This window comes from Desmodus rotundus, chromosome 12, assembly GCF_022682495.2.
Source record: "Desmodus rotundus isolate HL8 chromosome 12, HLdesRot8A.1, whole genome shotgun sequence".
In the NCBI taxonomy this organism is placed as follows: domain Eukaryota; kingdom Metazoa; phylum Chordata; class Mammalia; order Chiroptera; family Phyllostomidae; genus Desmodus; species Desmodus rotundus.
The window spans coordinates 84,129,510-84,155,775 of NC_071398.1; the positions used below are offsets into that span (position 1 = coordinate 84,129,510).

Sequence of the window (26,266 nt, forward strand, 5' to 3'; positions counted from 1 at the left end):
CTGCGCCCCCTCCCACAACCAGAACTGACAGAGAATCGAACAGCAAGGGGGACTGACACCAAGGAAATAGAAAATAATCATTCATCCAGACTGGTAGGAGGGGCGGAGACGGGCACCGGGGTGGAGAGGACTCGAGTGGCTGTGGCGGGACTGAGACTGGCGGAGTGTGGGACAAATGGCGCAGGCAGTCCGAGCACTAGCAGACCCTGCGGCCCCACATTTGCACAGATAAACCCAGAGGGCCGGACTCAGAGTGGCGGAGAGTGGGGCAGGCAGAGTGGCGGGTAGCACCCCGCGGCACCACATTCGCCCACAGATAAACCGGACGAACGTCGGGCAGCGAAGCAGACCGCTGCACAACCCAGGGCTCCAGCTCGGGGAAATAAAGCCTCAAACCTCTGATTGAAAGCACCCCTGGGGTTTGGGGCGGCAGCAGGAGAGACTCCCAGCCTCATGGGAGAGGTTGTTGGAGAGACCCACAGGGGCCTAGAGTGTGCACAGGCCCACTTACTCGGGAACCAGCACCAGAGTGGCCCAGTTTGATTGTGGGTATTGGAGTGAAAGATTGAAATCCGGAGGAGAGTGAGGCAGGCACCATTGCTCCCACTCGGCCCCTCCCCCTCGTACAGCGTCACAGCGCAGGGACCAGCATTACCCCGCCCTGGTGAACACCTAAGGCTCCGCCCCTTAAAGTAACAGAAGCATCAAGACAAACAAACAAACAAAAATGGCCCAAATGACAGAACACTTCAAAGCTCCTGAAAAAATATAACTAAGCGACGAAGAGATAGCCAACCTATCGGATGCACAGTTCAAAGCACTGGTTATCAATATGCTCACAGACTTGGTTGAATCTGTTCGAAAAACAGATGAAAAAATGAAGCCTATGCTAAGAGAAACAAAGGAAAATGTACAGGGAACCAATAGTGATGAGAAGGAAACTGGGACTCAAATCAATGGTATGGACCAGAAGGAAGAAACAAACATCCAACCAGAAAAGAATGAAGAAACAAGAACTTGGAAAAATGAGGAGAGGCTTAGGAACCTCCAGGACACCTTGAAACGTTCCAACATCCGAATTATAGGGGTGCCAGAAGGAGAAGAGGAAGAACAAAAAATTGAAAACTTATTTGAACAAATAATGGAGAACTTCCCCAATCTGGCAAAGGAAATAGACTTCCAGGAAGTCCAGGAAGCTCAGAGAGTCCCAAAGAAGCTGGACCCAAGGAGGAACACAACAAGGCACATCATAATTACATTACCCAAGATTAAACGCAAGGACCTACATCCAAGATTACTGTATCCAGCAAAGCTATCATTTAGAATGGAAGGGAAGATAAAGTGCTTCTCAGATAAGGTCAAGTTAAAGAAGCTCATCATCACCAAGCCCCTATTATATGAAATGTTAAAGGGAGTTACCTAAGAAAAAGAAGATCAAAAATAGGAACAGTAAAAATGACAGCAAACTCACAGTTATTAACGACCACACATAAAACAAAAACGAGAGCAAACTAGGCAAACAACTAGAACATGAGGGTTGTCAATAAGGGAGTGGCAGGGGGAGAGGGGGGTAAAGGTACAGAGAATAAGTAGCATAGATGATAGGTGGGAAATAGACAGGGGGAGGGTAAAAATAGTGTAGGAAATGTAGAAGCCAAAGAACTTATAAGTATGACCCATGGACATGAACTATGGGGGGGGGGAATGTGGGAGGGAGGAGGGTGGTCAGGATGGAGTGGAGTAGGGGGGGAAATGGGACAACTGTAATAGCATAATCAATAAATATATTTTTAAAAAAATTAAAAAAAAAGAAATCAAACGTGTTGTCAATGTCCCTCTACCTAGAGAGAATTATTTGGACACATTTATGCCAATTAAGACAATTCATGTTTTCTTGATTTATTATTAGGGACTTTTTCCTGCTGTCTCCCTGCTTCCTCTCATCCTGCCTCCCCAGCTATTGCTAATTGAGTCAGCAATGCCCAGAAAGCAACTTCCTCTGCTCTAAAATGCAGAAACTGGTAGATGAATGTCTCCTTATTCTCAGAGGTGAAGAGTGCAGAATTATTCCCATTCTACTTTCATTACCAGTTTTATCTGAGTCATTATCTCTCATCTGGTCTTGTTTGACAGCATCCCTTGATGGCCTCTTAGAGCAGGGAGAGAGACTAGAGGTCATCTTGTCTGGTGGCCTCTAACCAGGGATGTGTCAGCATCACTGAAGAGACTTCCTGAACAATCATGTCCAGGCAGACAGCTCAGTCAGTGCCCACTGCACAGCTCATGCGTGAGAAGGCCAGGCTCACATCTGGTGGCAGTAAAGCCGTGCTCCAAGGCGATGCTGGAGGAGGGAGCCATGGATGGGGAGATTATGGTAGCAGCTATGTCTGCGCATGCAGACCAGATGCTGGGACTAGCAGGAGAGAAAAGGGGCAGTGTCAGGAATTCACTTCTTCTGATTTTTCAGAGGACCCTGACTGAGGCTCACACAGGGGCCACAGGTGATCCACAGCAGGGTCCCAGAAGTAAATAAGCCGCCTTCTGGAGAGTCACCTCTAGCTTAGTCCTTGTGGCCTGCCATGAAGCTGGCAAATTCAGACTTCTGGTTGTAATTGCAGCATAGCTGAAACCAGGACGCAGGTGACCACCCCAGAGACGTGCAGGTTTCAGAAGAATATTCAGGAGCTGTCTCTGGACCCTTTACTTCCTCTCTTTCCTATGTCTTTGGGTTAGGCTGAGGCATTCGTCAGAAGCCCTCTGTGTCTGGCTGTTGCACTGTACCTGGTTCTCATTCTAAATACACAGTTGCAAAGGACAGTCCCTGCGATTTCATCACGGGGCTCACACACTCCAGACACAGCACTGTGACCTCGCTCAAGAGGGCCACCAGAATGGTCAACGCTGAGAAATAAAGCCTTTGTTGACTTTATGAGATCCTCAAAAAGATGTTAAAAAGGGAGGAAGAAGTGCAGTGAAGATCTCAGCTGGATGGATGAGCAGAATTCTTGACCGTCAGTGCTGGGTAGCGTCTCCCCAACTCCCGTGCATGTCGGGTGCTGTGGAGAGCCACCATCTGCGGACGCTGCGGCAAGCTCGCTCTCTGGGGCGTGTGCCCTGAGCTCAGACTCTAGGAATGGAGTCGGCTTGTACTCATCTCCTGCACCCTCCTCATGGGATTCCTCCTAACAGTGGGTCCAAGTTATGGGGTGGCTTCCCAGGGTCAAGTAAGCTGGCCCAGGAGATTGCCCGGATCTTGACCTTATTACATGGAGTTGTGCTTGTTGTCATGGAGAGCTGTTTAAACTGTTCTGTACCTGTAGATTTGCACGCAGGAAACATGTAGAGACATTCCAGCTAGATCTTAGCCAGCTTCAGAACTTGTGTTACACGTTTCCAAGGGAAGCCCATTTTGGTCATAGGAAGTAACAACTTGGGGGTGCGGTGCTTCTTTCCTTAGACCAGAATGAGCCTGTTGTGGGAGTAGAAGTTTTGAGACCTGTTTAAGTAGCAATTTTAATTCAAATAGCAGTTCAGGCTGTGAGGGAGGCACCCTGGGCTGATGACCATCGAGAGCTGGGTGACGTGACGTCTCAGTCTCGCTTTTCCGCCAGTGTGATGAGATGCACTCTTGCCTTTGGCCCACAGGTGCAGTTCCTCTCTCCACGGGCTCGCCGGCGACTCCACGCGGCCCTCGCCTCTTGTTCTACCTCCATGCTGATCCTGTCCAACCTGGTGTTTCTTGGGGGCAGCCAAGTGGGGAAAATCTACTGGAACAGGATCTTCGTACAAGGTGAGTTGCCGGGCAATGCTGTTTTCATCCAGCTTCTTGTTTTCCACGGATGCACTTGGTAACTTGGATGGGCAACAGGGGGGCCTTCATTGTTTTGTTTATGGTACGTGACCTACAGAAATACCAGCCGGGAATAATTCCCTGTGTTTGGTGTACCTCTTATCCACAACATGTGATACTTACCATCAAAATGTGCTGTACCAACTCTCCCAAACTGTGCCATTCCATTCTGCTAAGTTACCCTTCCATTTTTTTCATTTTTTCCCTAATCCTACTGCCTGTCCATAGATCCCAGCCTTCAGTGCACTGCAGAGCCTAACCTTGTTCCATTTACTGCTCTGAAAGTCCTGCTAGGATTATGTCCCAGAAGCCCCACTGTGCTCTGCTGAAGCTGAGGGTGTGGCGCTAGGGTTTGCCGTGCTCTTTGCGGGGGATGGTTTGGTCTGAGTGCTGGGTTGCCAGCGCGGCCAGCTGACTGCCTGTTTAATGCACACGAGGTGGCTCATCCCAACGTCCACAGCAAAGCCACACCTGCAGCAGGTAAAGTGCTAGTTCATGGGAATTACTGTGAAAACGTTGCATTAATAATTGTTCATCATTCATTTAAGGTTACCGTTTCCCTGGGGCTAGACTAAGAGTTGCGTCATGTCCTTAAGGGAACTGGGAGAAAGGGAAGCACTCACAGCATACACTACGCCAGCCAGTTGCCTGTGTTCTGGTTCCCTGGGCAGTGATGGTTTGGGGAGCTTTGCCAAGCAGTGGAGACGTGGCGCTGCACGGCTAGGCTGTCATGTCCACTTGGTGGCAGGCTTGGCTGAGCCAGGCTCCTAGGGCTGAGAGCACACCCCATTCTGCTTTCATCTCCTCACTGCAATGCCCCTCTTTGATCTTGCTTTCTGGTAGTTCCTGCAAAGACTATGTGCTTTTTAGGTGGAGGCCGTGCTTTAATAAAGATGGGGGATAATGGGGTGCAGAGGATCTAAAGATAAAAAATGCTCCTAGAGGCGGGAGACTGTGTCTTACTTACCCTGCCTCCCACCGTCCATAGTACCTAGCATGACGCTGAGAACGCTGTGGCTCAGGGGGACGTGCTGACTCGCGGTTGGCTGGGCACATGAGCAAGAAGGCTCTGCTTTGTGCTTCAGTGAATCAGACAGATTGGGTGTTTGCGGTTTGAAAGGCACTGAGACTTACGGGGGTGGACTAAGAAGCACACACCAATGTGGGACCCAAACAGGAATGTGTTAGTAGGGTCAGGCGATTGCTGTGCCAGATGCTGGAGAAAACAGCCAGAGGTCCCAGGATAGACTGGCCGACCTTCCCGTGGAGTTGGACTTCCCGGAGGAGGTGAGGTGGCATTTGAGTTGGAGTTTCAAGCACAATAAGTAGGAACTTTCCAGGTGGAGAAGGCAGGTATATGAGTTATTTAACACTCATTGCTATGCCAGATAATTCCAAACTCATAGTAATTTTGCCCCATAGAAGTTTTTTCTTCTCACAATTCAGTGCATCGCAGTAGCTTTTTCTAAGCAGTGACTCCTGGGCCCAGGAGGTTTCCCTTTTGATTACCCACTGCCTTGTCCAGGCATCATGGAGGGGAAGAGACGTAGGGATGGCGCACAGGAACTAAATACCTGGCAGGGTGTTGCACAGCATTTCCACTCACATTCCATTGGCCAGACACAGTCACGTGACCCAGCTATGTGCAGGGTGGGGGGAAATGGGAAAGAACTCAGGTATTAGTGGCCTGGCACAGTGGGAAAAGGTACCTGAGGCGACCAGCTGGAGGTGCCCCAGAGGCAGTTGAAAATGTAAGTTGGAGTGGGGAAGAGGGCAGGAGAAATGACAGAGATGTGAGAGTTGAGGGCATAAAGGTGGCAGGTGCGGCCATGAGAGAGGACACAAGTAGACAGGGGGCGTGCACGGAGTGAGAAGAGAGCGGGCTGGGAGGTGGAGCCTGCGGGGCTGGCATTTAAAGGGCAGAGAGAAGGACACCAGCTGCATAATGTCCTTTCTGCTTCTCAGAGCCGGAAGCTCGCTGCCATTTGCCCTGCACCCCATGGCGCTGACATCAGTTATGGGCGCTCAGGGCTCTGCTGCCACAGTGTGGGTCCCACTCGGGTCTACACCCGGATCTACGTTGTGTCCTCCTTGCAGCCAGGTGCCTGATTCTCCAGGTGCCGCAGTCTCGGGGACTGATTCTCTGAGTGTGGCGAGCTCTGTGAATTACTTCTGTCTGGGTTCTGAGCCTCGGGAGCTCAACTTGGCATTTTCTGTGCCAGCGATTCTTCACATCGTCCTGGTGCTGTCTCTGCTGGTCTGCCCCATGGCCTCTGAGTCAGTGCATGCGGATTGGGCTTGGCAGTTGCCCTGTTTGCCTGGTCTTTGTCCCTGAGTGATTGAGTTTATGTGCCTTATGGAAGAAAGTAAACCAGATGGTGCGAAGTCCCCCACCCTTGAAGAGTCTGGGGTTTTTTCATAACTAGAAGACCAGTATGAATATTCAAGTATTGATACAAAAATATATTAATGAGTTCATTGGATGCTTCCTCAGACTCTGCTGGGGTGTCATATTAGCTTTCTAAAATCTAAAACAAAGCCTGAATTCTGAAACTCCTCTGGCCCCACAGGTTTCAGATAGGGGATTGTTGACCTGAACATGTAGCTGCTGCTGAGCGAGCCAGGATGTGGGCAGGCTGGTGGTCCCTGGTCTCTGCTCTCCCCACAAGAGCAAGTGTGGTGGGGTGAGGGGGGGAGCCTGTCTGTAGGGGATGGAGAGCGTTTCGGCTCAGTGTCTCGATCTCCAGGTTTAACAAAACGTGACCATTCCTTGGGTGTGGCCATCATTGTCCCTCTGTGCCTTGATGGGCTGGACCTGCTGCAGTGACAATCTCACCTCAGTGAGTCCTGGAGGAGCAGGAAGGGGACAGACAGGTGTCCGGAGGACAGAGCTCAGTGGGCAGATGGAAGAGGCAGCCTCGCTAATTCTCAGAGAGCCCTTTCCCAGCAGCACCAATGCCTTTAGAAGTAGCTCATGATTAGCCCAGAGGAGTTGTCTTAAGGTCAGTATCCCTCTTGCCTCCAGTTCACTGAATTTAGACATGAATTTGTTTGCTTTAAGCGGAAAACCATATTTAGTAGCTTATGTAAAAGTCTCTCCTGGTCTCCGTGGCATTGGTGATATGAGGCTGCAAAACCAGAGCCCGCCCTTTCTGCTGTGGGCACAGCCCTGCCGGCCAGAAGAGCGGACGGGGCCAGCCAGCGATGGAACCGCTGCTCTCTGGGTCGCGTCACACACGGAGCATTTCTATGGAGTGTTGCCTCTGCTGCAGAGGCGGGAGGTGTAACATTCAATTAGTGCAGTTGAGAAAAAACAATCTATATCTTTGCCTTTAAAAAAGTCTCCAAACCTTTGTGACTGAAGCAGCTTGAGGAATGTGGATGTGTGAGAGGTGTGTGTGTGTGTGTAGGAGGAGCCTGGCTGGGTCCAGGGATCTGAGAAGGATGCGACCAGGTCCCCCTGACTGCTTTGGAGGGACCTGCTGTGTCATGCTCTGCAGAGGCAAATGCAGGTTGCTTCTTACATAACTCTTTGGCTCTCAAAGGCACTTGTTGATGGAAGGAGCTTTCTCATGTCTGCCGTAAGTCCTTGACAATGAAGTCTAAGTTGATTTTTGAACAAGCAGCTGATGACTGCTCTGTAACTCAAACATATCGATGTGTTCCATATCCAAATCTGCAGGAGCAGCCTCCATTAACCAACTGTGTCCTTGGCCTCCTGGCGATGCCCTCTCTGGTCCTGGGGCGGTGGGGGGACGAGTACACATGGGACAGGTCTCTGGCCTTGAGGGGACCTAGAGCTTTGTGTTTGTTTGGGTGCAGGGTGGTGTTCCTTCGGAAACATCCATTCGCTGCTGTCAGTGGATGGCCCGGGCTTTGTAAAAAGGTGACCTGGACATGTCACTGGGTTCTGCATCCAGGGTTCTGCAGTGATGGGAGCTCGGTAGAGATGTGGATTCACCAAACATTCTCCAGCCTGACTTAATCACACACACACACACACACACACACACACACACACACGCTTTCCCTCCTGTTGCCTGATCTAATTTGGCACGCTCTGTCTCAACACTTAGCTCCTGGAGTGGTTCCGTGTCAAGGCGAGAAGAATTGGGTCCTTTCCCCTCTGGCTCACAATGAGAGAGGAACTCTTCATTTTCTTATGCAGGTCAGAACCTTTACACTCCCCTATTCATTTGTTATTTCTAGCGCAGAAAGGAGAAAGTGTTTTCTCCCCGACTTCCAGCCCGTCCAGGCAATTTATGCATCTCCTGACTCAAATGGCTCTGGACAGGCATTTTATTTAAAGCTGAACTGGGGTGCTGTGCTGGCAGTTCTGGAAGGCTACGGTTAAATGGAAACCCACTCCCTCACAACTGGTTAAATTCTCGGGGCTGAAATCTTTCGCTGAGAGAAGACGGAGGGCAGACGTCGCCGTCTCAGGGGCCTTCCTTGTGCTCACTTGCTTTGCCATCTTCACGAGCCCTGACCTTCACGTGGAGCTTTCGTGGCTCTGATTGATTCTGCTTCTGCCTCCCTGGATCCTCTGCCGGTTCTCCAACACCTGAGGAGCAGGAACTTCCCACCCGCTGTATGGGCGGTGAAGCTGATACGTTGATATAGGATAAGCAATTGATCCACGGTTCCCCATTGCTCCCTTTATGGCCATTCTTGGAATCTGAATTTCATGACTTCCAGAAGCCTCAGTTTTCCCCAGAGTATTTCAGGCCCAGTCACTAGCATGGGGCGCAGGGAATGGTGCGTGGAGTGCTTGCCCAGCAGTGTGCCAGGGCGATGCCACACCTGAGAGGATTTCCGAAGTATCTGGGGGGGGGCGGGCGAGGCTGGGATCATCGTGCACCTGAACACTTTTGGTGAGGCTGTGTGAGACTTCTTCCTGTTAACTAGGAGCTTTCGTGAACTCACTTAAAAAAGAGTTTCATGGAATATGGGAACATTTAAAGTGTCTTTAAATAGAATATCAAGTAAGGCCCTGGCAGGTGTAGCTCAGTGGATTGAGCGCAGGCCTGTGAATTAAGGGGTTGCCGGTTCCGTTCCCAGCTGGGCACATGCCTGGGTTGCAGGCCAGGTTCCCAGAGGGGGATGCATGGGAGGCAACCACAGATTGATGTTTCTCTCCCTCTCTTTCTCCTTCCCTTCCCTTCTCTCTGAAAATAAGTAAAGAAAATCTTTAAAGAAAAAGAATATCAAGTAAAGACTGGTATAGCATAGACACAGTTAACTAAATAAAAAGAAAATGTTGATCTTTACTGAAATATTAGCACATACTCTTTGAAGTCTCTACCTCCCATTGGCCCCTCATCTGCCTGCCCCCATTCACATATACGCAGGGTGTTATTCAAAAGTATCATTAAATCACAATGTGGTACACCTTAAACTAATACAGTGTTACGTGTCAATTATATCTCAATAAAACTCAGGGGGAAAGTATATCACAAATACGGTAATACAAATTAAAATAAAGCCAGAATAATTTTAAAAAATGAGTCCCCTTTATTCTCTAATTATGTAGATAACAAAGCTGCTCACCAGGTGATACATATTCAGCATATAAAACGATACCTGCAGAGGGATTCCCACGTCTGTACCAAACCAGGAAGGCACTTGGAATGGTGGGACACATGTGGTTTCTGGAATGAGCACACGTCTTGGCATTGAGGCCATTCGTTTATGTGGTTGCTCTTACTGTGGTTTCTGCCAGCTGAGCATGCTGGGAGTGCCTGCCAGTCCTAAAGGCCCATCAGACGCCCTTTCCACCAGACTGCTCCTCATGCCACTACTGAGCGTTTTTCAAAGGTGTTCAAAATTAAGACTATTTAATATGGAATTAGTAACGTGTAATGTTTTGTAACAGAAGGGACAGTCTAGCAAGCGGTGTCACTGGCAGGTGTCTCAGCAGACCCCACGGCTGGGTTTGTTTGTGTTCCCGGTGCACCGGCGCTGGCCACGTGCTTCGTGTCCCGTGCGTATTCCTTTCCTGTGGCTGCATAACACATCGTTACAGCCTGGATGGCCCAAGGCCACACCGATCGGTCTCTTACTTTTCTGGAGGCCCGAAGTCTGAAATCTAGTCACTAGCACATTTTAAAAAGCGCGATGCTAAAGTCCAGGTGCTGGCAAGACCAGGTGCTGGTTCCTGCTGGAGGCTCTAGGGGAGACTCTGTCTCTGTCCTTTTCCAGCTTCCAGAGGCCAGCTACGCCCCTGGGCTCAGGGCGCACCTTCTTCCTCCTCAAAGCCAGCAGCGGAGCATCTTTGAATCTCTGTCTCTGTCCCTCTGTCCCTGCGGGCACACCCCCTGCTCTCTGATTCCTCCTGGGTCGCTCCCACAAGGACCCTTGTGATTACATCAGGCACACCGGACTAATCCCGGATTAATTTCCTCATCTCACGATCCTTCCTGTGATCACGTCTGCAAAGTCCCTTTCACCGGGCAAGCTAACGGGCACGGGTTCCAGGGATTAGGACGTGGCCATCTTTGGAGGCGCCTTATTGAGCCGATCAGAGCACAATCAGATAACAATTGCTATTTCACAGAACATCCCTTCTGCGGCACCACTTTAATAGCCTCCGTCTCAGGAGATTTGATTATGAAATAGCGGTTTGGATATGCCAGTAGCCTTATTAAAATGAGAATCTGCCCGTAAAAAGAAATGATGCTTGAATTTCACAGAAGAAATGTGGGATTTGCTATCTCGAGGGTAGGGAGTATATGGGGAAGGCTTCCGGTTTCCCCATTCTCTGGGAGCAGACCTCTCCTGCCCCATTCTGCATCTGTGCCATTCTGGTGGGGCACACCTCGCCTCCAGAGATAGAGGGTCAGCCTGGGAGTGGGGCCCGTGTGGTCCGTCCACTCACGCGCTGCGAACCCAGAGCTGTTGTTGAACTGCCAGGAAGGAGAAGCTCTCTTTCCTTTGCTGTTGCAGACACAGAATGCTGGGCAGAGCTGCATGTGGCCCGCTGTGTTTTTGAGATGACCCACTAGATTTCCTGTGCGTTTTAGTTACAAGTGTTTTTTTTCTCCTCAATTATTTTGGGAGACAATTTTCCAGGGCTCCCTTGTGTTTCTGTATGTCCTTTGAGCAGACTCACTTCTTTTTGTTCCAAAATATCTTTGCAAGAATATTTGTATAGGAAGCCTTTTTGGAAGCTGGAGATGGTGTCTTCCTCCAAAACAAATGGTATTTGTTTACCCTTCAGTATAATAAATATCTCTGGCTATTTGGAGGCAAAGGTCAGGCAGGTTAATGCCCATTATAAAATATTTGTATTTCCCTGGGGTTTGTCTTCTACAGTATAACCCACTGCGTGCGCAGGTATCATCGGGCCCCTTTCACATTGCATTGTGGGATTCGGGGCTGAAATGCTCAGGCTACTGTTACTGCTGTGAGCACGAAAGTCCAGTGTCTCTGACCCAAGAGTCTCGTGTCTTCTTCCCGCATCCATGAAGCTGACAGGCTGATTTGTGCTTCCACGGAGGGAAAGATCTCAGAGCCTTCACTTATCGACAGTCCAGTTTGGTTGCGTTTCTCTCACTTGTAACCAAACGCATTCTGTCTCATGTAGGTGGAACATACGCCACTGTGACAGGCTCTTAAGTGAAGGATATTTGGGGAGATTCTTTTGTACTGAATCATTTTTTGTATAACTTTTTTTTTGCTTCTGTGCCCCAAATAAAGTAACTTTGACAAATTATGTACCCTGTTATGCTTTTTAAGTTAGGCATTGAAATTTTCTATTCTAAGTTTAAATAATTATAAAAGATCCCATTTTGCCATATTATAAATATTGACATTTAAAAATAAAAGCGACACCTTTAAATAATATAAATTATAAATAACTTAGTGATTTGATAAACATATACCATTATCCTTTCAAAAACATACATGAGCAAGATCTTCTTGATAATAATATTCCCTTGATCACATATTTCTGTTTCATTGCCCCCATAGAATTTTGTCTTATCGAAAAGTTTTTTCCTTTATCAGTTGTCATACTTCTCTGCAGCACTATTGGTTTTTGTTTGTGTGTTTTTCTATCACTACAAGGCTAGAAATATACACAGTTTTCTTCTGGATTGAGTTGTCATCACAATTAGTAGTAGCATATAACTCAGAAACAAGGTTGACACCATTTGATAACTGATTATTAACCCAAACAAGTACAATTTTATTGGAAATTCATTTCTCTTGAGATGAATGGATTAGGAATTTATGGTTATTTGACTAAAGGAATTATCTAATCGTCCCCTTATTTTGTCCCCTGTTTTTCAGGCTTTTTCTTAGAATACAATTTAGCCTAGAGAAGTACATCTATCATAAGATTTTTTTCAGTGAACACACATGTGTAACCAGCACCGAGAGTCCCCTTCTTGCAACCCCTACTGCTTACATGTGCCCGTAAGGGTAACGGCTGTTCTGACTTCTACATGCATATCTTTCTGTGGGGGGCTTGTTTTTATATACACACATATACATATATAATCACAAAGTATGTATGCTTCTGTGTCCAGTTTCTTTCTCTCAATATTTTGTTGAGAGATTCGTCCATATATTATGATGATCATAGATTTCCCTGCTTGTTACTGTAAAGTATTCCATTGTGTGAACATGCCACAATTTACTTGTCCATTCTACTGTTGGGGAACGTGCTAGCTAATGGCTCCTATGAGTGGTCACACATATGTCCTGTGGTGAGGCTGTGTGTGCATTTTTGTTGGGTATATACGCGGGGGACTGCGGCACCACAGGGCATAATACCTTCAGCTTTTGTAGACGGTCAAGCAGTTTCTCAAAGTGTTATGCCAGCTCCCTTGAGGGTTTTACATCCTGAGGTAAGATAAGGATGGTGAAGAGGGTTGACTTTCCTTTATAAGGTGGGATACAGTTTATGAGAGGAGGAGGGAGAAGAAGAACCTTAACCATAGACAGACAAATTTTTAGAGAAGGATATATATGCATATATGAAAGTTGAGAACCTGGACGTCAATTCTTCTGAGGTTTCCCATGTTGTTTATGTACTGTGGAAAGTCCTGTTATAAGCCTCGTGGTGAGCATAACCCCGTTTGAAGACTGCTGGTCTATAGGGGACAGAGGCTCACTCTGCTCTTTGTTCCCACCTCATTTCCTATCACAGCCCCAATGAAAGGAAGTGTTGATCCAGCCTGGACAACAGTTGGGGTTAGTTAGCATGTATCAGCTAGCCACTGCTGCATAACAAACCACTCCAAAACTTAATGGCTTAAAAGAATGAGCATTATTTAGCTAGTAAGCAGTGAATCCAGGTGAGATTGCAAGCTTTTTGACCCCAAATCCCTTATCCTTTACATTATGCTGCTCTGCCCTCTCTGCCCTGTGAGGCCTAAATCATTACAAGCAATCAGTTCTCACTGCAAAACATCCCCGGGTGTCACTGTCAGAGACAAAGTCTAAGGCACCTGGCTTATTGTTCTATTTCTGGTACTGATCAGTAGGGGGTTAGGGTGGTGACAGGAGTCAGACCATCCAGGTTCTGGGGCTGACAAGCTAGCCTGTAGCTGCTGGCTGGATTGGCCACCGGCTTGTCTGTACACCTGCAATTATTTTTATTCTGAGCCTGCTCCCTTGGTGAAGGACTCTTGCTCACCAGACAGATCAACACCCAGGGTGTTGGACTTCCCACTTTTAGGCCCATGCAGACAGTGCTACTAACCCTGGTTTCTCCCTCAGACAGACGGAGCAGGGGAAGGTGATCATGTTGTCTCTGCATGCTAGCTGAACGGGGGAAACAAAACGGTCGCAGGAAGGAGAGCCGAAGGCCTCTGATTACAGCGTAACGCATGGCTCAGTGCTTGGAACTCAGTGGAAGGCCACAGCGTGGGCTGGTTGTGGCCCTTTCCTTTATAAAAGATCGGAGAGTGGAACCCAGGGGAACTAACTAGTCCTTGCCTCGGGAATTTTACCCACCACTGTGGCCACCTCTCTAGAGTATAATTAAAGCCGTCAAGCACTTCAGTGAATATTTAGTAATTGAGATTAAAAACCACGTAGAAAAACTTTTTATCGTCTTGACATACAGCACGAAACAAATCCTGTTTTGTGAGCACCTGGTTGGTACCCCACAGGATTGTCCAAGGGGTCAGAGCTTTGTGTCGAGGGCACTGGGGCCTCACCCAGCCCGTTTTCCTCTGCACTGACTTGCGTTCCTTGCAACCTGCCAGCTGCTGTTCTGCTCACCTTACCTGCTGCTGCGGAGTATTCTTTGCAAGGAGAACCTACTGAGAGAGAGTATGGCCAAGGGCGGGGGGGATTATGGATTGAATTGTCTGCCCCTAAAATGCAATGATGACCTAACACTATTATCTACAAATGTGACCTTATTTGGAATTAGGGTGTTTATGTAAAGGGAATCGAGTTAACTTGATTGTAATTTCAACTCCTTAACAGTTAAGGAGCAGTTACATTTATACAGTCTTAAATTATTTCGGCCCTTTGAATGCAACTGCGAGGTTGATGTGGCCCCCGGTAAAAATGAGTTTGACACCCCAGAGTTAAAGTGAGTCGCCAGGGTGTGCCCTAATCCCAGTGATTTGTGTCCTTATGAAAAAGAAAACTTGTGCAAAGAGATGGATGTGCGCGGAGGGAAGCTGTGAAGCCACAGGGAGAAGGTCACAGAAGTTAGAGTGATGCCACCACAGAAGGCCTGGGGCCACCAGAAGCTGGTAGCAGCAAGGGAGCATCCCCCTGTAGAGGCCTCACAGGGAGCGTGGCCCCGCGGACACCGTGACTTCAGCTTGCTAGCCTCCCGAACGGTGAGACAATATGCTCATGCTGTTTAAGCTATCCACTTTGTAGAACTTCGTTGTGACAGGCGTAGGAAACTCATACAGCTTGTGGGGCGGGCAGGCCCGGGGTGGGACAAAGCATGAGGTGGGCTGGCGGTGACTCCTTTTCCTCTGTAAGAAACGCAGTTCAGACAGGAGTCCAGTTCGGCACCCTTTTCGAGTGGTGAGGTCCACACCTCAGCCAGACTTTGCTCTCTGGGCACGGGCCATAGGACAGGCATCCCAACAGTGTGAGATGAGGGTGGGAGCGGTCACACCAGCCACGACAGTGTCACAGGGTGGACGTAGTCATCCGGAGCAGGCTGTTCTGAGCCAGAGGCCCCGTGAGGGCCCAGGGGCGGGCAAGGATAGCTGACCTTCGAGTGGCTGGGGGGCCTTATCTTCCATGGGTGATTCCACCTCAGTGTAAAGTGTGGTGACACAGCCAGGACGATGGGCATGGGCTATGGGCGAGCAGAAGCAGGGACCAACAGGGACTGTCCACGGGTGCACTAATTAGCAGATTTTCTAACGAAGCTAAACTTCCAGCTACCACCCACCTTGATATCCATCTTCCACTGTGTCCTTCTCCAGACTAGAAAGCAGCAGATAGAAACAGCTGGTCTGGAAGAGGACGTCACCCCGAGTCAGGCTGGCAGGCTGCTGCTTCCTGAGGAGGCAGGCGGTGCCGATCCTGAACTTGGGAGCCACTCAGCATCTGACACCCGAGGCTGGAAGCCTGTCCCCAGAGCCAGCTGAGCAGCGTGCCCGCAGCGCCTCCTCGCTTCCTCTGGGGAGCCTCATACTCCAGCTGCTGCCAGCTCTTGCCCAGAGGAGGCAGCTGCTAATTTTAGCCCTGTTTAGGTCCCTAGGCGGCACCTCCCAGGACCTCTCCTTGTTTTTCTGGTGGCATTTTCATGTGACCTTGGGGGAAAAAAAACAGAAGATTCACTTGCTATCAGTAAAATAAAAGGGGAAATAGGTTATTTCTTTTTATAAAGATGATTGCGTTCCTTTGCTGTTAGAACTATTCCAGAGGCCAGGGGTGTGCACCTCAGGGAGTTACCTGTGGCTATAACCTGTCTTTTGGGGAGAGAAGAAAACAGATAACTGGGGTCTGAGCCAGGGATATAACACTGTGCCGGAAAGCATTAGAGAGACGTGTCTGGTTGGCTTGGGTGAGGCCACGCCTCCCAGTTTCTGACCCAGGAACGTGGGTTTTTGCTTGACGCACCTGGTTTCCCTTTTCCAGTTGTGTGTTTACACATTGGATGCAGGGGGCCACTCTCCTTTGCCTTGGTGTCTGGCTGAGTCTCCTAGGTGAGCGCATTTGTTGTAATACCCGAGGGACCATTTGCATTCTGAGGGCTGTCAATCATGCAAAATCTTAAAGGTGCTAGATAACATAGTGGGTGCTGTTGTTTGCTGACTTTCAAATGACAAATAGCCAAACGGTGGTGGCACAGGCCTGTCTTGGGAACCTTTTCTCAGAAAGTCATTGTTTTTTTTTTAACCTAAACTAGAAGAAACCAGATACGTTTTAACATAAAATAGTTTCCGGTCCTGCTTTAACATTCTGTTTGTGTCCATAGTAACCTATCACTCAGTTTTCCTATATTTGAAGCTTGCCTCTTGATTACTTTTCTCATTCCTTTTTGTGGCTGCTCCAACAAAATTGCTGGAGGGTTGGATCATACCTTTTAGATTGCTATAAAAAATTGCTATCGCCAGCAAGGATTTTACTGAAACACAGTACCTGGTAAGGAAATAAGAAACCCGGGAAGCATCCCAACCTGTCCGACTCAGGGAAAAGAGGCACAGTGGCCAGGCGAGTCTGCGTGAGGCAAAGCTCTTTCTTCCCGGGCAAAACTGCTCCAAGGAGAAGGCCTCTCCTCCTCCGCGCTGGGCATCACGCCGGGTGCTTGCGGTGCAGCTGCAATCACGCGGGGTACAGTGTGCTGCGGGGTACAGTGTGCTGCGGGGCTCTGAAGGCAAAGTGCTTTGAGGACAGAGAAGTAAGTGGTTAAAAAAAAAAAGAGCTACAGTATACACTGTGGAATGCCAGGCTGGAATTGGAACAGCATGGGGACTTTACTGGAAAAACTGGTGAAAATCAAGATAAAGTAGGGAGTTTAGTCAATAGCAATGGACCGATGTTGGGTTTCCTCATTTTGACAACTGTACTGTTAGGAGAAGCTGGGTGAGAGGGTATATGAGGACTCTCTGCATGATCTTTGCAACTTTTCTGTAAATATGAAATCATTCTGAAATTAAAAGTTTATTTTTAAAAATGGGAAGTGAATGGTTAAGTTTATCTGCTGGGGGAGAAAGTCCTGGAAGAGGTGAGGTCAGAGGTGGGTGTGAAGGATGAAGTACTGGATGTGGGGGATGGGCGCAGCATGCATCAAGGCTGGAGGCTTAAATGGCACATTTAGGAGACAGCATCTCAGGACCAGAGCAGGAGAATGTGAGGGGTGATGTGGTGAATAGGTACCAGAGGCCACCAGAAAGGTAGCATGAAGACACGATAAGGCAGGCCACACATGCCATGCTATGGAGTGTGGACGTCATCCTTAGTAGGCTGGGGAAAGGAGGGTCACAGAAAGATTTTTGCAAGAGTGACACGATCCTCATCTTTGAAGGTGGCTGTGGTAACGTGGAGGCTGATTTGCACGGGAGCATGCTGGGAGCAGGGAGGCCGGTCAGGGGGCCATGCGAGGCAAGACAGAACAAGAAACCTTCAGGATTCTCCCGGGGAGAGTTTGGGAACCATCCAAGCCCGCATAATCAGTACAGTTTAATGGTTTTGGTACCCGAGAGGGGGCAAAAGTACTTGAAGTCTGTCTGCTGCTTTGGTAGCTCACATAGATCAGTTTCTGAATTTTGGAGAAAGAATGGTCGCTATAGATTTCTCCGCTGTTTCCTGACCTATGCCTCTGGAACCGGAGGGAGACGCAAATGCCAAGGACAGTGCCAAGATGGAAGGGGGTCTTTGTGGAGATGAGCAACTCGCTCCATAAACTGCCCAAATTAGTACTTTTTCCAGGGTCAGATTCACTCTGGAGGGGGCATGTTTTGTAGTTTCTGGTTCTCTCTTTACATGGGAAAGATATCTTCAGATTTGTCTTTTGTTCCCTAAATATAGCAAGTATAGTTGCTTTATAATCTATGTTTGATACTTTTAATGTCTTAAATCTGTGTTTACTGCATCTGTTGCCTCTTTTAAGGCTGGGTCTTACCCATAGTGCTTCTTCCCTTCTATTCTCAGTTACCTTGGACTGTGTGCCACTGGCTGTCTTACCTGATTCTAGGCAGGGTTTTCCTGAGGCCTGGTATGAAGGCACCTTCCTCCGGACAAAATTTGTGCTTATAACAGACATACCCCAGACTGGCCCACATTCCGTCCGCTTAGGGAGTGATTCACTTCCCTCTCCTTTTGCTTTGGAAGAGGGCAGCTGGGTTTACCTCTGCTGCACACTTATCTGAAGGGGATTGGATTCCTTTCTAGGCCCCAACTTACTGTGCTTTTGTGGGCCACCTGTTAGACTCACTGCTTTTAGCAGGCCGTGGGATTTTATTCCTATTATCTTACCCCAAATGTTGCAGCACAGGCTGGACAAATGTTTTCATAACAAAAACATTGTCGAGAACTTTCCTTGTCTCCCTTGGTTCTCATTTTCTCTTATATTTTGGCCCAATAATTCCTCACTCTGTCATACCAGAACATTGCCAGCTTTTTTGAAAAAAGTTAAAAATATTTATCTAGCAACTTTAGTTTTTTTTTTTCTTCCAGTGGGAGAATTGACCAAAATAACTCCTCTGCTATTGCCAAAAGCAGGAGTTTTTCTTAGATTCTGAAGAAATCCTGATTTTTCTTTGAGTCAAACATAGCATTTGTTTGACTCATAGCATTTGAAACATCCAAGAAATGATAAAATGGCTCGAATGCAAGTAGAAGACATCAGGTAAATTGTTGGTTACTGAGTCTATATTGGATTGTGAGAAGTTAGGCGTATCTAAGGAATTCCTTGTGTCTGAGAGCTGTGGCTCGCTGGCGGTGTAGACTGGAGGTAAAGGACTCTGAAGTCATTCACTAGCTCTGGGGCCATGGACAAGACACCAACCTGTCTAACACTTAGCTTCACCCTTGTAAATTGAGAAAAATATCTACTTCATAAATGACTATGGAAATTAAATAATGTATATAAAACCTTGCACAGTCCCTGGTACATGGTAAGCCCTTACTAATGGTAGCTCATTATTGGTAATATTATATTAACATTATTCTACCCACATGGCCCCCTCTTTTTTAATCAGAAATAGTTTGGTGGATATCTACACTCAAAAGGATGAAGTTGGACACCTATCTCATACCATACATAAAAATTAACTTCAAATGCATCAAAGACCTAAAGTATAGGAGTAAATCTTTATGACCTGGGTTACCCAATGGCTTCTTGTATATGACATCAAAAACTCAAGCAACAAAAGGATACAAAATAGATCAATTTGACATTATCAAAATAATTTTTTTGTGATTCAGAGGATGTCATCAGGAAAGTGAAAATGTAACTAGAATGGGAGAAAATTTTGCAAACAATGTATCAGATAAGGAATTTGTATCTAGAATATCTAAAGAATTATTACAACTCAATAATAAAATGACATATAGCAATTTAAAGTGGGAAAAGGACCTGAATAGATCAAATTCAGGACCTAAAGAATATATACAAATGACCAATAAGCACATGAAAAAGGTATTCAACATTCATCATTCACCATCCAGAAGATGCAAATCAAAGCCACATTGAGATATCACTTTACAAACACTAATATTACTATAATAACAAACAAACTCAAAACGGAAAATAAAAGTTGGCAAGGGTGTGGAAAATTTGTACCCACCCACGCTGCCTGTGGAAATGTAAAATAGAAAATAGATACTTTGGAATATGGTCAGGCAGTTTTTCAGAGCTATGGTAACATAGAGGTACCATATGACCGAGCGATTCCACTCCTAGGTATAAGGAACCAGTATACAAGTGTTCATAGCGTCATTCATAATAGTGAAAAAAGTGGGAACAGCCCATATGTCTATCAATTGGTGAACAGATAAGTAAGGTGTGGTCTATTTATACAATGGAATAAAAAGGAATGAAGAACTGATACATGCTATGACATAGATGAACCTTGACAACATTATTGTAAGTGAAAGAAGCCGGTCGCAAAGGACCACATACTCTGTGATTCCATTTCTATGAAATGTCCAGAGGAGGCAAATTTATGGAGACAAAAAGTATATTAGGGGTTGCGTAGGACTAGAAGGGGTGGGAGCTTAGAGGGTAATGGCTATTGAGCATAGGGTTTCTTTTTGGGAGTGTGATAAAATGTTTTAAAATTGATTGTATGATGGTGTTTAATTATGTCTCAATAAGTCTGTTAAAAAATTAGTTTGGGGCTAAAAGATAATTGGTCTGGTGTGGTCATTCTATATGTTCTTCAGTCCACCTGTCCATGCATCCATCTATTTATCTGCCCTTTCTCCTATCATTTTACCCCTTCCATTCTCCCATCTCATCCCATCCCATTTTCTCCTTCCTTCCTCACTCCATAAACCCCAAAACTATTCACTGGTCATCTTCTAAAGTCCAGGAAGCATGCTCATCCCTGCCTTTCATCATGCTAATTTTGCATTTCTGTGTCTTTATGCTTTGCAACTGCCAAGAGCAAGGGGACTTTTTCACACTCTCCAGAGGAAGTGGTCTTTACAATGCATCCAGTAAACAGATGCATGAATAGATTTGGGGGGTTTGATTCGTAGTCAGGGGCATGCGGAAGACCTGGGTCACATCTCACCTCTGATGAGTCTTCAGAATGGTGTGTGGGAGAATTTCTGATTTCATTTATTTGCTGTGACAGCTCAATGTTAAATATGTATGACATTCTCTCCTGCCTCCTGTCTGGCTCAGTGCAGGTTTGATGCCTGGAAGCTGCATTTCTCATTAGTAACAGAGTGTTGAGTGATTCCAAGGGCGACCTAGTCTGACACAGCTTTCTTAATGACAGTGCTCCCCATGTGTCATTGTTAATCAGCATGACGTCAGCTCTTCTCCTGCCCAGTCTCAGGTATGGTTATTTCCTAACTTTATTGCCCATTGGAATTACCAGAAATACATGATCCTAAGCTCTCACCTGTAAGAGATTCCGACTCAGTAGCTCTAGGATGAACACTTCTAGTGGTTCTGACTGAAGTGATCCTTGTACCACCTTTGAGGTGCTCTACAATAATTGATCTGTTAATGCCAATGTCAGTTAACATATAAGAGATCTCTAGCTTCCCTTCTAGTGCCCTTCTGATGCCCATCACTTCAATCCCAGAAGAGTTGCTTTATGGCTGAGAAGGAGCAAGCATCATCCTGGGTGTGAACCTCTACCACCGGGTTTCGTGGGAAGGCTCTATACTGTACTTTGACATTCTTGAGGGAGAGTCCAACAGGTCCAGGCAACTTTCACATGTCCAGGGATTTAGATACCCCAGACTGTAACATATCCAAATAATCAGCATCTGGGTTTAGAGGCATAGTCTTAGATGTCAGATTTTTGCACCATCTTCAAGTTGCTTGATTTGGTAGGAAAAACAAACTTGAATTTTAGGAGAAAGATGGAGGAGCCTTAGGAAGAGGATGACTGGAGCCAGGGGCATGGGGTGGGGGTGACGTAAGCTGTAATGACAACTCTTCTGTGAACACAGTGACTGAGCACTGACTCCAGTAAGATGGGCAGGATGATGTCTTAAAATCCCTCTGGGTGTGCACATGCCTCAGGATGCTGTGTGGACATGTATTTCCCACATGAAGACATAAATCCATCAGAGTACCAAATCCCTCACCTCCATCACCATCAAAAGGCCTTTGTGGAACCCCCAGTTACACATGGCACTGTATTAAAACAACAACACAACAACAACATCTTTAGGCTAATTCCAGCCATCCTTGTTATTTGGGATCTTGGTGTCCAAGACATCATCAATCTCTAGCTACAAGGAAAGACAGGGCTTAAACTAAATCTCAGTGGGACAGGAGAGAGGAAACACTGTAATAGCATCTTATACATGCATTTCCTTTTTACATTTTTCAAAGCACTGTCATTGGCATTACGGTCATGTGTTGTACATTGGAAGGAATTATCATTTGCCTTGCTAAGAAAATCCTTAGGTTCTGCTAATTATCTGTCTGGAATTGATAATTTAGGACTCTGACTTTGTTGTTCTTTAGGGTTTGAATGATGAGCTACTGGACACTGCATGAAAAGAGCTACATGAATGTTTATGACATGAGTATCAGTGATTAGTGTATGCGTTTTGGAGAGGAACTAAATGTCCATCTTGCTGGGCAGGAAAATCTCAACATTTAAGGAAGCCTTCCTTAAAGAGGTAGATTTTATTTAAAAATATAACATATAAAGTCTTGACACCATAAAAGTCCTAGAGGAAAACATAGGCAGAAAAATTTCATATATCCCATACAGCAATATTTTCACCAATACATCTCTAGATCAAGGGATATAAAAGAAAAAAATAATAAAATAAAAAAACAAAAGAAAGAATAAACAAATGGAACTACATCAAACTAAAAATCTTCTGCATGGCTAAAGAAAACATCAACAAAGTGGAAAGGGAACCAAGCATATGGAAAAACATATTTGCCAATGATTACCTTGAACAAGGGTTTGACCTCCAAAATATATAAAGAATTCACATGACTCAACACCAGGAAGACAAACAATCCTATTTAAAAATGCACAAAGTACCTAAATAGAAATTTCTCTAAGGAGGATATACAGAGGGCCCAGAGACATATGAAAGGATGCTCAGCATCACTAGTCATTAGAGAAAAGCAAATTAAAACCACAATGAGATACCACTTCACACCAGTCAGAATGGCCATCACTAATAAATCAACAAACAAGTGCTGGTGAGGTTGTGGAGAAAGGGAACCCTAGTGCACTGTTGGTGGAAATAGAGACTTGTGCAGCCACTGTGGAAAAGAGTATGGAATTTCCTCAAAAAACTAAAAATCGAACTGCCTTTCAATCCAGCAATCCCACTGCTGGGACTATACCCTAAGAACCCTGAATTAGGATTGGATTCTTTGAGTTCAAAAGTTTTGAACTCAACTTTTGGATTGAGTTCAAGATCCTTTGAATTGAGGATTTTGATCTCAATTCAAAATCCTCTTGAATTTGAGATTGCCAATTCAAAAGAATCTATGCACCCCAATGTTCATAGCAGTGTTCTTTACAATAGCCATGTGGTGGAAACAGACTAAGTGCCCATCAGTAAACGAGTGGATCAAAAAACATGGTATGTTTACACAGTAGAATACTACACAGCAGAAAGAAAGAAGTAGCTCCAACCCTTCGTGAGAGCATAGATGGAACTGGAGAGCATTATGCTAAATGAAATAAACCAGGCGGTGAAAGACAAATACCATATGATCTCACCTATAAGTGGAACCTAATCAACAAAACAAACAAATGTGTGAAATAGAACCAGAGACTGGGAAATAAAGAACAAATTGGCAGTAACCAGAGGGAGGGGGGAGGGGGATAACCGGGGAAAGAAGGGGAAGGGGCAAGCAAAAGAACATGAACAAAGGACCCATGGGCATGGACAATGGTGGGGGATTGACTGTGGAAGTGGAGGGGACAGGGTAGGGGTAAGCAATGGGGGAAGGGATAACTGTACCTGAACAACAGTAAATTAAAAAAAATTATATATATATAACATATAAATTGAAGTGCACAGATGTTAATGTGCAGCATGAGGAATTTCCACAAACTGAACATACCTGTTTAACCACTACCCAACAATCTAGGAGTTTCTCCTTGTCATCCCTACTAGTCACAACCCCCTGTAGGGTGTTATTGATTATGCTATTACAGTTGTCCCATTTCCCACCATCTATTCCCCTCCACCCTGCAGCCCCCTTCCCACCCGCATTCCCCACCCCCTTAGTTCATGTCCATGGGTCGTACATACCAGTTCTTTGGCTTTTACATTTCCTATACTATTCTTAACCTCCCCCTGTCTATATTGTACCTAACATTTATGCTTCTTATTCCCTGTACATTTTCCCCCATTCTCCCCCTTGCCCTCCCCACTGATAACCCTCCATGAGATCTCCATTTCTGTGATTCTGTTTGCTTAGTTTATTTTTGATTTTTTAGGTTCAGTTGTTGATAGTTGTGAGTTTGTTGTCATTTTAATGTTCATATTTTTGATCATCTTCTTTTTCTTAGATAAGACCCTTTAACACTTCATATAATAAGGGTTTGGTGATGATGAACTCCTTTAACTTGACCTTATCTGGGAAGCACTTTATCTGCCCTTCCATTCTAAATGATAGCTTTGCTGGAGAGGGTGATCTTGGATGTAGGTCCTTGCCTTTCATGGCTTGGAATACTTCTTTCCAGCCCCTTCTTGCCTGTAAGGTTTCTTTGGAGAAATCAGCCTGATAGTCTTGTGGGAACTCCTTTGTAGGTAACTGTGTCCTTTTCTCTTTTAAGATTCTCTCCTTCTCTTTAATCTTGGGTAATGTAATTATGATGTGCCTTGGTGTGTGCTTCCGTGGGTCCAACTTCTTTGGGACTCTGAGCTTCCTGGACTTCCTGGAAGTCTATTTCCTTTGCCAGATTGGGGAAATTGTCCTTCATTATGATTTCAAATCAGTTTTCAATTTCTTGCTCTTGTTCTTCTCCTTCTGGCACCCCTATGATTTGGATGTGGGAACTTTTAAAGTTGTCCCAGAGGTTCCTAAGCCTCTCCTCAGTTTTTTGAATTCTTGTTTCTTCATTCTGTTCTGGTCGAATGTTTATTTCTTCCTTCTGCTCCAAACCATTGATTTGAGTCCCGGTTTCCTTCCCATCACTGTTGGTTCCCTGTGCATTTTCCTTTATTTCACTTTTCATAGCCTTCACATTTTCCTCTATTTTATGACCATACTCAACCATTTCTGTGAGCATCCTGATTACCAGTGTTTTGAACTGTGCATCTGATAGGTTGGCTATCTCTTCATTGCTTAGTTGTATTTTTTCTGGAGCTTTGATCTGTTCTTTCATTTGGGCCATTTTTGTTTTTTGTCTCAGCATGCCTGTTATGTAGTAAGGGGTGGAGCCTTATGTATTTGCCAGGGCAGGGCAACCTAAATCACTGTGTTGTGGTGCTGTATGTAGGGGAGAGATCTGAGAGGGAACAGTGCCACTTGCTCAGCTCTTGGCTGGCTTTCAGTCACTTCCAGGGCCACCCACAAGCAAATTGGTTCCTTCTGGTGCTGATTCCTGGGTAGGTGGGTTTGTGTATGTTCTAGGACCCTGTGGGTCTCTCCAACAAACTCTAACACCCGCAGGTTTTTTCATTCAGAGGTTTTGAGGCTTTATTTCCCATGTTGCACCCTGTTGCTCAGTCTGTCTTGCTCCCCAGTTGTTCCTCCCGGTTTATCCACATGCAAATGTGGGACCACCCTGTCCTCCAGCTGCTGTCTTGCCAGGAGTCCTGTCCACCCCTGCTGCCTGTCTGCTCCCCTCCTACCAGTCTGGATGAATGTTTCTTCTTTAACTCCTTGGTTGTCAGACTTCCATAGAATTTGATTTTCTGGCAGTTCTGGTTGTTTTTTGTTTTTAAATTTGTTGTTGTCCTTCTTTTGGTTGTGCGAGGAGGCACAGTGTATCTACCTATGCCTCCATCTTGACCAGAAGTCTGAAAATGAAAATTTCTCCCATGATTGTTACATTAGGGAACAAGAATGCAATTTAGTGTTTGCTTCTTTGCAATTTTGTGCTCAAGAAACATTAGGTGAATGCAGAAAACTGTACCTAGCTACACAGAGCCCAGTAGGAGCTTACAACATGCACACCTGCACAGACCTCACACATCTCCCAGCTACCTCAGTTCATCCAGCGTGTGATGAGTTACACCCAAGCACTTCTGATACTGCTGTCAGATCTTCTATAACACTGTCCAGTTTCAGGTAACCCTTCTTCCATCATTCACAATAATTTGCAAGCTGCAACCCTTTTGACATCCACACCCATAAGCAAACTTCAGATCTTTGTAAACATAAAGTACTATTTATTTTAGTGTTTATTTCTTGACTATTTTAGATATCTAAAACCATGCTACTGATCTTATTAGATTTCTATCTTTTTTTAAAATGTGTTTGCTGGCAAGGTTTTTGGATGTTATGCCCCTTATTCTGTTTATTTCACTTAAGCCCTGTCTATGGTTTTAATGGTCTGGTTTTGCAGAGTGTGGTGATTTTTAGGAGCACATACATCAGGTAACAGATCTGACTATATATTTTTTACATCTTGCTTCTTTCAATGTTATGTTTGAGAGATTCATCAATATCATCATTTGTATCAATAATCTATTCATTTTCATCACTTTATAGTATTTTACTATACAAATATGCCACAATTCATATATCTGTTCAACTGTTGACGGTCCTTTTAGGTTGTTTTTAGATTGAGGCTATTAAAAATAGTGCTGCTCTGAAAAGTCTTGTACATGTCTTTTAGTGTGCATATGTACACACTT

At 45.8% G+C, this 26,266-nt stretch overlaps 1 protein-coding gene across 4 annotated transcripts in view; it reads left to right on the forward strand.

The window, feature by feature from the left end:
• The window catches only part of HHAT (hedgehog acyltransferase), a 228,868-nt gene that overhangs the window by 177,060 nt on the left and 25,542 nt on the right, over window positions 1-26,266 (forward strand). For all 4 annotated transcript variants that reach the window (XM_024551292.4, XM_045188340.3, XM_045188342.3 and 1 more), the window contains one exon: window positions 3,646-3,790. In XM_024551292.4, coding sequence (XP_024407060.1) covers window positions 3,646-3,790 — 145 coding nt within the window. The remainder of the gene's footprint in view (window positions 1-3,645; window positions 3,791-26,266) is intronic.